The sequence below is a fragment of the Pristis pectinata genome, chromosome 28, assembly GCF_009764475.1.
Source record: "Pristis pectinata isolate sPriPec2 chromosome 28, sPriPec2.1.pri, whole genome shotgun sequence".
Classification (NCBI taxonomy): Eukaryota; Metazoa; Chordata; class Chondrichthyes; order Rhinopristiformes; family Pristidae; genus Pristis; species Pristis pectinata.
In genome coordinates, this window is record NC_067432.1 from 26,485,644 (window position 1) to 26,497,766 (window position 12,123).

The following is a 12,123-nucleotide window of genomic DNA, read 5'->3' on the forward strand; positions in this document are numbered from 1 at the left end:
TTTTGAAAGATTGTCTGTGAAAATTTTTTTAAAATTAAATATGTCTCCCTTTTATCTTCATGATGGAGTCCTATCCAATATGGTGAATGTGGAAAGCTCCTAACAATTTTAGTTCTCAAGCTTGGCTCAGGGCGTAGCAATGTCAACTCTGAATCAGCCTGGTAGGGGCACGGTTATGGAGGATCTGTAAATAAGAATTGTGTTTTTTTTAATGAATTTGTTACTTAACTGGGAACAAAACTAAATCAACAAGAACAGAGAATGGGATTTGATGCAAGTTAGGTCAAGGGGATCTCATTTTGGAATATCAAATTAGTGACAAGTAAAATTTGTACCACATGTGCAAGCTCTGACAAAAGAGAGTCCAGCTACCCAGTATTGAAACTGAACAGAGGAATAGATGAGGGGAACCAGTGGGTGTGGTATATTTGGATTACCAGAAGGTTTTTGAGAGGGTCCAAAACAGGAGATTGGAACATATGAAATTGGAGATAATACACTGACAGGGATTGAGAATTGCTTATCAGACATAAAGCAAAGAATAGAAATAAATTCATCATTCTCAGGTTGACAGTTGTAAGTAGTAGGGTACTGCAGGAATTGGTACTTGGGTCGCAGCCATTCATGATCTATAGCAACTATCTGGCTGTGAGAATGAAATATTTATTTCCAAATTTGACATTTGCAGAGGAAGAGGTAAAGAAACTTAAAAGGGACATAGGCAAGCTGAGCAAAGTGGATGAGGCAATGAAAGACAAAATATAATTTGGAAAAATATGGGATCATCTACTTTGATGCATGTAAGAGAAAAGCAGAGTATTTAGTTAAATGGTTTGCGTTTGGGTAGTTTTGATGTTTAAAGGGATCTAAGTGTTCTTGTACACAAGTCACTGAAGGCCAACATGCAGGCTGTAGCAAGCGATTTCAAATTAAAGTGAAAAATGGTATGTTGGCCTTTTTTAGCAAGCAGGTTTGATTATGGGTGTAAAGAAACCTTGTTACAATTATATAGGGTCTTGATGAGGAAGCAACCGGAGTGTAGAGTTTTCACCTCCTTACCTAAGAAATGATGTACTTAGCATAGAGAAAATGTGAAGATTTACTGGGTTGGTTCCAGGGAAGACTGGTTTGCTGTATGAGGAGAAATTGAGTAGACCAAGACTGTGTTCTCAAACGTTTAGAAGAATGAGAGATCTCATCAAAACTTACAAAATTGTTAAAGGGTTTGACTGGCTAAATGCAGGGCAGGATGTTTCCCTTTGCTAAGCAGCATAGTTCTGGGGGCAGAGTTTGAAAATAAGGGGTAGGCCATTAGGAATAAAATGAGGAAAAGCTTCTTCATTGGACAGTGAACCTTTAGAATTCTCAACCTTGAACATCTATGGGAGCTCAATTAAAGTGTGCAATCAAAATAGAGATCAATAGATTTCTAGACAGAATTAAGGGATGTGATGATAGTGCTGGAAAATGGCACTAGGGGTAGAAGATTGGCCATAATCTTAATGAATGACAGAGCAGGCTTAAATGGCCAGATGGTTTGTACCTGCTCCTATTTCTCGTGTCCTTAATTTTGCCAAAGCTACTTCAATAACACCTCCCAAATCAACATCCTTCACCATCAAGAAGGATAAGATTTGCAAGCTCAAATTCCTTTTCAAGTCTTGTGCCCTCCTGACTTGGAAGTATATTGCCATTCCTTGATCACCCATAAATCTTTAAACTCCCTGCCTAAGAACATCTTGGAAGTACCTTCACCTGATGGATTCCAGAAGGTGGCTTGCCACCACTTTCTCAAGGATAATTTACAGTAAACACTGTGCGGGTCAGTGATACCTACATCTAAGAAGTTAATTAAAAGTAAAGGTAAGCTGAGGTGAGTTGGAGTTGATGATATTATGGAGGTGATGGCCAGCTTATGAGATCTGAAGCTCATCTTGATCAAAAGTAACACCAAGGCCACAAGTCAGTTCAGGTTCAGAAAGGTTTCAGATGGGGGATGGAGTGGTGCCCAGGGAATGGAGTTTGTGGTATTGTCTGATGGCATTGGCTTTGCTCTTCCCAATATCTAGCTGGTGGAAATTTCTGCAGATGAAATATTTGATGTCAAATAAGTAATGCATCAACTTAGAGAGAGTGCAGAGATCAAGAGTGGTAATAATGAAGTAACGCCGGGTGTAACCAGCATATATGTGAAATTGATGCAGCTTTTGAATAATGATGCCGTGGAAAAGAAATTGGAGATTTTGGATACAAACCTTGTTCCAGGGAAATACAAAAGGAGTGCTGCCCAACTGATGATGCCATCTTTCAGATGAGACACTAATCAGCTCCCACCAGTGGGTGCAACAAATCTAATGATACCTTTCAAAGTGAGTTCTCCAAGGAGGGTTTAAACCAGCTTGGCAGGAGAATAGATTCAGAAGGAAACAAAGCAGAACTGGAAGTGAAATGTAGAAAATCAATGAGAGAGTTTGGAAGGCAGAGCAAGCAAAAGGAGTTTACCTGCATTTAATAGAATCTATCTAAATGCAAGCAGTTTGGTGACTAAGATAGATGAGCTGAAGGTACAGATAGACATGGAATTTGATAGCTATGATTGAAATATGGCTTTAAGAGGACTAGGGCTGGAAACTCAGTGTTGACAGTGAGGAGGAAGACTTTAGACTTCTGGAAAATATCAGCAGTCTGGTCAGTTGAGCAGAAAATTGGCAAATGGAATTTAATCCTGAGCAGTGTGAGGTAATTGCTTTGAGGAGGTGCACAATATGAGGGAATATGCAATCAATGTGACGATACTGAGTTGTGTAGGGGAACAAAAGGACTTTGGGGGGGTCACACAATGGGTCAACAATATTGTTTTAAAAAGACATATGGTCTGTTTTCCTTAATTAGCAGCAGTGTAAAATATAAGGGCAGGCAGGTTGCACAGCACTGGCCCAGCCACGGCTCAGTACATTCTGGTCTCTGGTCTCCACATTACAAAGTATATGTGATTGCACTGGAGAAGATGCAGAGGAGATGTACAAGGATTTTAATAGGATTGGAAAATATTAACCGAAGGAAAGATTTGCTGAGTTGATGAGTTTATTTTGAATCAAGCAAGCCGAGGGGGCATTTAATTGAGTGATATAAAGTTTGAGGGCCCTAGATAGAGTATATGGGAAGACTATTTCCCTTATCATAGGGGTCAAAACCTAGGGGAGGGAGATTTAAGGTGATCGTAGTATATTAGTGAGGAGATGAAGAAAGGTGGTGATATGGTCTGGAATCCACTGCCTAAAATGCACTACTCTTGTTGTTATGTCCTTATACAAGTAGAGTGTTTATATGGAAATGCAGCTTCTGACATCATCTTGATGGAAAAGTGAATTGAGATTAAACTTAAGACTGTATGGAGTCAAGTCAATATCATTCAGTTGACATATTATAAAACCTGAGGTGTAGTTTTCTTCTCTAATTCTGAACTTTGTTGCTTCAAAGCTGCAGGAGTTTAGTAACTTTTCAAATGGTTGCATATTAGTTTTCTGGCTAATAGTGTTGGTGTCCGATGTGAAGTGAATTATAGCAATTAAGTTTCAGGAAAGCGCACACTAGCTTAGAAATAATGGAGATGATTGTGTGACTTGAGTAGTAAAATTTTCAAGGTAGCCTGTTTACTTCATGATTGCTGAATATATGATCATTACAGACTGTTATAATTTTAGGGTCAGTTTGACATGCTTTCAGCTGAGTACATGGAACAACAGGATTTAGATTCCTTGAAAGTATCAAAAAGTTCCCTAAAGATTGCAGGCTCAAGAACAGTGACAAGACATGCCAACAATTTGAGTGTAATATTAAAACATTCCTCTTTATTTTTCATCCATTAATATGTGCAGCATTCTACTGGCAGGCTTGTAGTGACCACAGGAACATTTTTTCCCCTTGCCTACAGATGTGGAGTGGACTGCCTGGTTTAACCGGGATGATGAGCGGGGCACAGGAGATTGGGAAAAACTAACAGATTTGAAAGCCTCTTTCCCTGGAAAAATCTGCGAGAATCCAATTGATATGCAGGTAAACCCTCAGATCTATAAGCTATAAAAGCCATTCTTTCAATGTAGTTTAGTACTTCTAACTTTTCATACCAGTTTTCCAATGTCAAGAGATGCAGGAATTGAAGCTAATTATTACAAAAACCTACTGTTGATAAACAGGGAACTGTAACTACTGGTTAGCATTTTTTAAATGAAAATATTTAATTTATAAACCAATTCCAATTAATGAAGCACCCCATATCCAATCATGCTGCACTACTGGTTGGGACATTGATATATAACTTTTAATAGTCTTGGTATATTCAGGCAGAAGCTTGTGAGATCTGTCTGCAGTGATGTGTTCCTATGTAAACCATGCCATTAAAGCTCTTCAGGATGTAAACCAAATCGGACAAGAGGAAAAAGCTATGAACTAAATTTATGCTTAGTAAATTTGAAGACCAATTCTGGAAATTAGATTTTAAGCCAAAGGTTTAAACTTAGATTGTAGCCATTCATTTCACAGCATGAACTAGATTTAGAGTTTTTTTTATCTGTCTTGATTTTTACTTTGCATGAATTTCTGATGGGTGAGTCGAGGTGTGCATTAGAAACTCAGCACAGCTCCAAAAATGAAATTTGAGGTTTTTCAATTCCAAATCTTCATTTAAATCCCAGCATGTTGATGGTAAATCAAGAGGTAGTAGCCTGGAGGCCACTCACTCAGGGTAAAATGTAGCAATTGGGTAAAAGTTGCCCCTAATTTCACACTAATTTCAAAAAATCAGAAAAATGCAGGATGTAGATGATATGAGCCCAATAGCTCTGCATTTTTTTTGCTAAAGTCTTATCAAGAGATCAGGAGGTTACTTTTAGAAGTGTGCTTATTACAGTTTCCCTCTTGTTTTAGGTTGCAACGGTTGATGGAATTCCAGCCAGTCTAACAGCACAGGTTTTCCATAAGCACGACCTGGACTATGGATTTGTTTGCCGTAATAAGGATCAGGTTAATGGGATCTGCCATAACTACAAAGTACGCTTCCTTTGTGGTAAACCAGGTCTGTTCTAGGTCTGATTATCTCTTATAGCTATGCTCTAAATAATAATATCTGTAAGATGCATGGTTAGATCCTGAAAATTACTATGAAACTGTTTTCATGTCAACATTTATTAAACCCACATTTATGCTATTTCCAAACTTTTATATACACAAGAAATTTTTATTTATTCACTACAATGTTGAAATCATTTTATAATAGGAAAACATTGTCATTACCTTTTTATACTAATTGCACTGGGGGTGTTGTGGCAGAAGTCACCTTGGCCTGACTCCCATTTTGTTCATTCACCCAATTTCGTTTTTTGTGCATGGTCTGTCTGAGGCCATCACACCTTATTATTTCCTTGAATAGATTTTTTGCCTCAAGTAACAGCACACTTATCCCCAATACATCCTGTTTCCATTTCTCTGTAGCAAATGGTCTGTCTTCGAGCTCTATGTGATCCAAAGAGCAGTTTGTGATGGCAGATATTTAAGCTTTCTACTCTAAATCTTAGGCATGCCCTTTCCACAACCCTCCTCTTATGGCCTTTGATCTGCTTTGTGCCACCATGTGGGAAACACTGTAGAAGATTCATTGAGCTTTCGACAAGCGTCACACGGGTATTGATAAGGAAAGGGAAGGTAGGATATAGGAGTATTCTGGCAAGAAACATGGAAACAGATTGTAAGGAAAAGACTAGCTGAAGTTAGTTGGTACAAAAGTTGCAACTGCTGAAGATGTTAAACAAAAGCAGCAAATGCTGGAAAGTCTCAGCAAATCAACAAGATCCATGGAGAGATAAACAGAGTCAATCTTTTAGGTCAATGATCCTTCATCAGGAATTGGATGCCAAAGAAAAAGATCAGGGTGGAAGTGGGATAGAGAACGAGGGTGAGAGGTAACTGGCAGCTCAGGATTACACTTATGGATTGAACAAAGGTGCTCTGCAAAGTGATCACCCAATTTGAACATGAGAGGGGAAATTTCAGTTTAAAAAAAAATAGGAAAGACATCTCAAAGGCACTGATGTGGTATGTGTCATCATCAGAACAGATTCAGTGGAGACACAGAAACTGGGACCTGTAATGGAAGCCTTGCAGGAAGCAAGTCCAACTTCTTCTACTTTAACTCCAGATCAAATCAAAGGTGCAGCAATGGAAACTGCATGCACCCAGTTCTTCTGTCTCAGTGGGAAAAATCTTCCTCTTTCCTTGACTGTGGCTTCTATTCTACCACAGCTGTCAGGACTGTCAACTGTATCTCTTCTGTTTCTCGCACTCCTGTTCTCATGCCCTCTCTTTCCAGATGAACAAGGATCCCCTTGTCCTCGCCTTCCACCCTACCACCTTCACATTCAACAGATCATCTTCTGTAATTTCCACCACTTTCAACAAGATTCCACCACCAGTCAGATCTCCTTCCCTTGTCTTTTGGCATTTTGAAGGTATTGTTCCCTCCATGATGCCTTGGTTTGCTCTTCCATCTCTATCAGCCACTCCTCTTATTGTATTTTCCCATGCAACTGTGAGATGTGCCACATCTACGCTTTTATCTATTCCCTTCCCACCATCCAGAGACCTAAATATCCAGTGAAATATCAGTTCACTTGCTGTTCTTCCAATTTTGTATTGCATTTGGTGCTCTTGATCTGTTTCCCTCTCACTGGAGAGACCAAACACGATGGAATTGGTGCATTGGGTGCAGCTATTGACAATCCATCTCAATAATTTGACTAAGTGCACCAAATGCCATAGTTTGCTGATGAAGAAAAATTAGGTGGGGTTGTAAGTAGGGAGAAGGGTGTAAAGAAGCTTAAAGGGGACACAGCCAAACTGAGCAGGCAAGAACTTGGCACATGCAGTATAGTGTATAAAAATGACATACTGCACTTTGATGCTCAAAATAGAAAATATGAATAGTTTTTAAATGTTTTTTTAATGTTTGAAGAGACTCAGGTGTCCTTATGCACAAGTTACTGAAAACCAATGTTTAGTTGCAGCAGATTAGGAAGGCTTTTTTACTAGAAGGTTTAAGTACAGAAGTAAAGGTGTATCTTACAGATGTTTTCAAGAGAATTTTTTTTCATGCAGAGGTAGTGAACCCTTAGACTTTCTATCCCAGAGGGTTATAGCAACACAGTCACCGTGTTCATTCAAGACAGATATCGAAAGACTTCATGATACTAAGGGAATCAACGGATGTAGGGATAGTGCAGCAAAATGACATTGAGCTGGAAGATCAGCCAGATCTTGAATGGCGAAGCAGATTTAAAGGGCTGAGTAGTCTGCTCCTGCTGCTATTTTTATGTTCTTATGAGCTTAACACATCAGTCTGTAAAGGTGACTCTGAGCTTCCAGTCTCCCACCACTTTAACTGCTCATCTGGTTCCTATTCTGACCTCTCAGTCTAATGCCTCTTACACTATTCGAACAATGCCCAACATAAGCTGAAGGTACAGCACTCCTCTTCCATCTCAGCATGTGGCAGCCCTTGGCTCTCAATATTAAGTTTAACAATTTCAGCTGACCTGTTTTCAGGAATCCTCGTTGTGTCAGAACTGGTAAACTCAGTGTTTCTCTCTCCACGGATGCTGTCTGATCTGCTAGGTATTTCCAGCATTCCCTTTTGTTTCAAATTTCTAGCAACTCCTGCACCCTACATCTCCCAGTTCCAAAAGCTTCGTTTGTTTCTGTTCACCTTCTGACTGCTGGTACAGAGAATAATTCTGCCTGGAAAACTTTGGTCCCCACCTTTTACTTTTTCCATCACTCCTTATCTCTGCAAATCGAGACACACTTATTTTCTCATTTTTCCAATTCTGATAAAGGACCATTTATCTAAAAGATAAACTCTTTTTAGTTTGTACATTAACGATTTGGATGATGGAGTAAATGGTTTTGTGGCTAAGTTTGCAGACGACACCAAGATAGGTGGAGGAGTAGGGAGTATTGAAGAGACAGGAAGGTTGCAGAGAGACCTAGATAGTTTAGGAGAATGGGCAAGGAAATGGCAGATGAGATTCAATGTTGAGAAATGTGCTATTGTACACTTTGGAAACGAATAAACAGGCAGATTATTATCTAGAAGGAGAGAAAGTTCAAAGTACAGAAGTACAAAGGGACTTGGGGGTATTCGTGCAGGATACCCTAAACGTTAACCACCAGGTCAGATCGGCAATAAGGAAAGCAAATGCTATGTTGGCATTCATTTCGAGAGGTATAGTGTATAAAAGTAGGGAGGTGTTGATGAGGCTCTACGGGGCACTAGTGAGGCCTCATTTGGAATACTGTGTGCAGTTTTGGGCCCCATATCTTAGGAAGGATGTGCTGATGTTGGAGAGGGTTCAGAGAAGATTTACAAGGATGATTCCCGGAATGAAAGGGCTTACGTATGATGAGCGTTTGTCGTCTCTTGGACTGTACTCACTGGAGTACAGAAGAATGAGAGGGGACCTCATAGAAACATTTAGAATGTTGAAAGGACTGGACAGAGTAGATGTGGTCAAGCTGTTTCCCTTGGTGGGCGAGTCCAAGACCAGAGGGCACAATCTTAGTATTAGAGGGTACAGGTTTAAAACAGAAATGAGGAGAAATTTCTTTAGCCAGAGGGTAGTGAATTTATGGAATTCTTTGCCATGTACAGCAGTGAAGGCCCAATCATTGGAGGCATTTAAGGAGGAGATAGCTAGGTATCTTATTAGTCAAGGCATCAAGGGATATGGGGATAAGGCCGGAAATTGGGCTAGAAAGGCATAGTTTTTTTTTTCCTTTAGCTCATGGAGCAGACTTCCCCCCCCATTTCTCTTTTTTTTTCTTTTTCTTTTTCCCTTTCATTTTTCTTATCTTTTCCCCTTTCTTTTCTTTGGAGCAGCCTCGATGGGCCGAATGGCCTACTTCTGCTCCCTTATCTTGTGAACTCTGTCCCCCCTCTCCAAAGATGCTGTCTGACTTACTGCCTGGTTCCAGCAATTCTGTTTCTCATAAGTATATATGACACAAAAGGAGGTCATTTGGCTCATTGACACTGCCAGCTCTCATAACACAACCATTCTCCCAGTTATCTCCCTGCAACAGGTTCAGTCTCACGTGCCCACTAACTTCCTCTAGTTCTTTTGGCATCCACCTACATTAGGGGCAACTTGCAGTAGCCAGTTAACTTGCTAACACACCTTTGGAATGTGATAGGAAACCAGAGCACTGTGGGGATTATGCTGTTGTAGCTATTAGTGAGACTTGGTTGCAGCAAGGACTGGCAGCTCAGTGCTCCGGGGGTTCCGATTTTTTTAGACATGATAGAGGGGGAAGCATTAAAGGGGGAGGGGTGGCATTACTCATCAGGAAAAATGTCACGGCAGTGCTCAGAGAGGACATACAGGAGGGCTCATCTACTGAGGCAATATGGGTGGAACTGAGGAATAAGAAAGGGACTATATTATAGACCTCAATAGCGGGATTTAGAGGAACATATTTATAGAGAGATGGTAGGTGATTTTAACTTTCCACATATTGACTGGGACTCCCATACTGTAAAGGGATAGAGTTTGTCAAATGTGTTCAGGAAAGTTTCCTTAATTTGCAGAGGTCCCAACTGGAGAGAGCGCAATACTCGATCTCCTCTCAGGGAACGAGACCGCGCAGGTAACAGAAGTGTCTGTTGGGGAACACTTTGGATCTCATGATCTTAATTCTATAAGCTTCAAGATAATTAAGGAGAAGGATAGGACTGGTCCTCTGGTTGAGATTCTAAATTGGAGCAGGGCCAATTTTGGTGGTATCAGAAGGGATCTGGCAGGCCTGGATTGGGACAGGCTGTTTTCCAGCAAAGAGATGCTTGGTAAGTGGGAGGCCTTCAAAAGTGAAATATTGAGAGTACATAATCTGTATATTCCTGTTAGAATAAAAGGCAAGGCTAACAGGTTTAGGGAACCTTGGTTATCGAGGGATATTGAGGCCCTGGTAAATAAAAAGAAGGTGGCACATATCAGTTATAGGCAGTTAGGGTCAAATGAGATGCTTGAGGTGTATAAGAAATGCAAGAGAACACTTAAGGGAGAAATTACAAGGGTAAAAAGAGGACATGAATTTGCTCTGGCAGACAAGATGAAAGAAAATCCCAAGGATTTCTATAGCTACATTATGAGCAAAAGGGTAGCAAGGGACAAAATTGGCCCTCTTGAAGATCAATGCCGTCATCTATGTGTGGAGCCACAAGAAATTGGGGAGATCTTAAATGAAATCTTTGTATCTATATTTACTCTGAAGAAAGACACAGAGACTATAGAACTGAGGCAAAAGAGTCATGAAGTCATGAACCATATCTGGATTACGGAAGAGGAAGTGCTGGCTGTCTTGAGATGAATGAAGATAGATAAATCCCCAGGGCCAGACAAGGCGTCCCTCTCGGACCTTGTGGGAGGCTAGTGCAGAAATTGCAGGGGCCCTGGCGGAGATATTTTAAACATCCTTAGCCATGGATGAGGTGCTGCAGGACTGGAGGATAGCTAATGTAGTTCCGTTGTTCAAAGGCTCGAAGAATACGCTGGGAAATTATAGGCCGGTGAGCCTAACGTCAGTCGTGGGTAAATCATTGAAAGGTATTCTAAGGGACAGGATCTATAAGTATTTGGATAGACTGGGCTTGATTAGGGATAGTCAACATGGCTTTGTGCATGGTATGTCATGTCTAACCAATCTTATAGAGTTCTTCGAGGAGGTTACCAAGAAGGTCAATGAGGGAGAGGCCGTGGATGTTGTCCACATGGACTTTAGCAAGGCCTTTGACAAAGTCCCGTATGGGAGGCTGGTCCAGAAGGTTAAGTCACTTGGCATTCAGGATGAAGTAGCCAATTGGATTCAACATTGGCTTAGCAGGAGAAGCCAGAGAGTGGTAGTAGATGGTTGTCTCTCTGACTGGAGGCCTGTGACTAGTGGTGTGCCGCAGGGATCGATGTTGGGTCTGTTGTTGTTTATCATCTATATTAATGATTTAGATGATAATGGATCAGCAAATTTGCAGATGATACCAAGATCGGAGGCATAGTGGACAGTGAGGAAAACTATCAAAGCTTCCAGTGTGATCTTGACCAGCTGGGAAAGTGGGCTGAAAAATGGCAGGTGGAATTTAATGCAGACAAGTGTGACTGTTGCACTTTGAGAGGACAAACCAGGGTAAGACTTATACAGTGAATGGTAGGGCTCTGAGGTGTGCGACAGAACAAAGGGACCTGGGAATACAGATCCATAGCTCCTTGAAAGTAGCGTTGGATCATAACGAGAGCATTTGGGACTTTGGCCTTCATAAATTAGGGCACTGAGTACAGGAGTTGGGATGTTATGTTGAAATTGTACAAGATGTTGGTGAGGCCAAATTTAGAGTATTGTGTGCAGTTATGGTCACCTACCTACAGGAAAGATATTGATGAGCTTGAAAGAATGCAGAGAAAATTTACAAGGATGTTGCTGGGACTTGAGTACCTGGGTTTTAGGGAAAGGTTGAATAGGTTAGGGCTTTATTCCCTGGAGTGCAGGAGAATGAGGGGAGATCTTATAGAGGTATACAAAATTATGAGGGGTATAGATCAGGTGAATGCATTCAGGCTTTTTCCCTAAGGTTGAGTGAGACTAGAACAAGGTTTAGGTGAAATATATAAGGGGAATCTGAGGAGAAGCTTCTTCACTCAGAGAGTGGTGCGAGTGTGGATCGAGCTGCCAGTGGAAGTGGTAGATGCAGGTTTAATTGTAACATTTAAGAGAAGTTTGGATAGGCACATGGATGACTCTATGGCTGGAGAAATTATACTGGGAAATAAGGAAATGGCAGAGAAATTAAACAAATAGTTTAATTGAACTTGAACAAATAGCAGATACGATAGTGGCATTCAAGATTCTTGTAGATAGGCACATGAATATACAGGGAATGGAGGATATGGATCAGGTGCAGGCAGAAGGGATTAGTTTAATTTAGCATCATGCTTGGCACAGAGATTGTGGGCCAGAGGGTCTGTTCCTGTGCTGTACTGTTCTTTGTATGTTCTATAGTTAACAGCCATCTTCATGGAAGAAGAC

The 12,123-nt window shown here is 40.7% G+C and overlaps 1 protein-coding gene across 1 annotated transcript in view; it reads left to right on the top strand.

Moving 5' to 3' along the window:
- Positions 1-12,123, top strand: part of cemip (cell migration inducing hyaluronidase 1) — a 220,155-nt gene that overhangs the window by 126,198 nt on the left and 81,834 nt on the right. Inside the window, 2 exon segments of the mRNA XM_052040346.1 lie at positions 3,935-4,056; positions 4,927-5,074. Coding sequence (XP_051896306.1) covers positions 3,935-4,056; positions 4,927-5,074 — 270 coding nt within the window.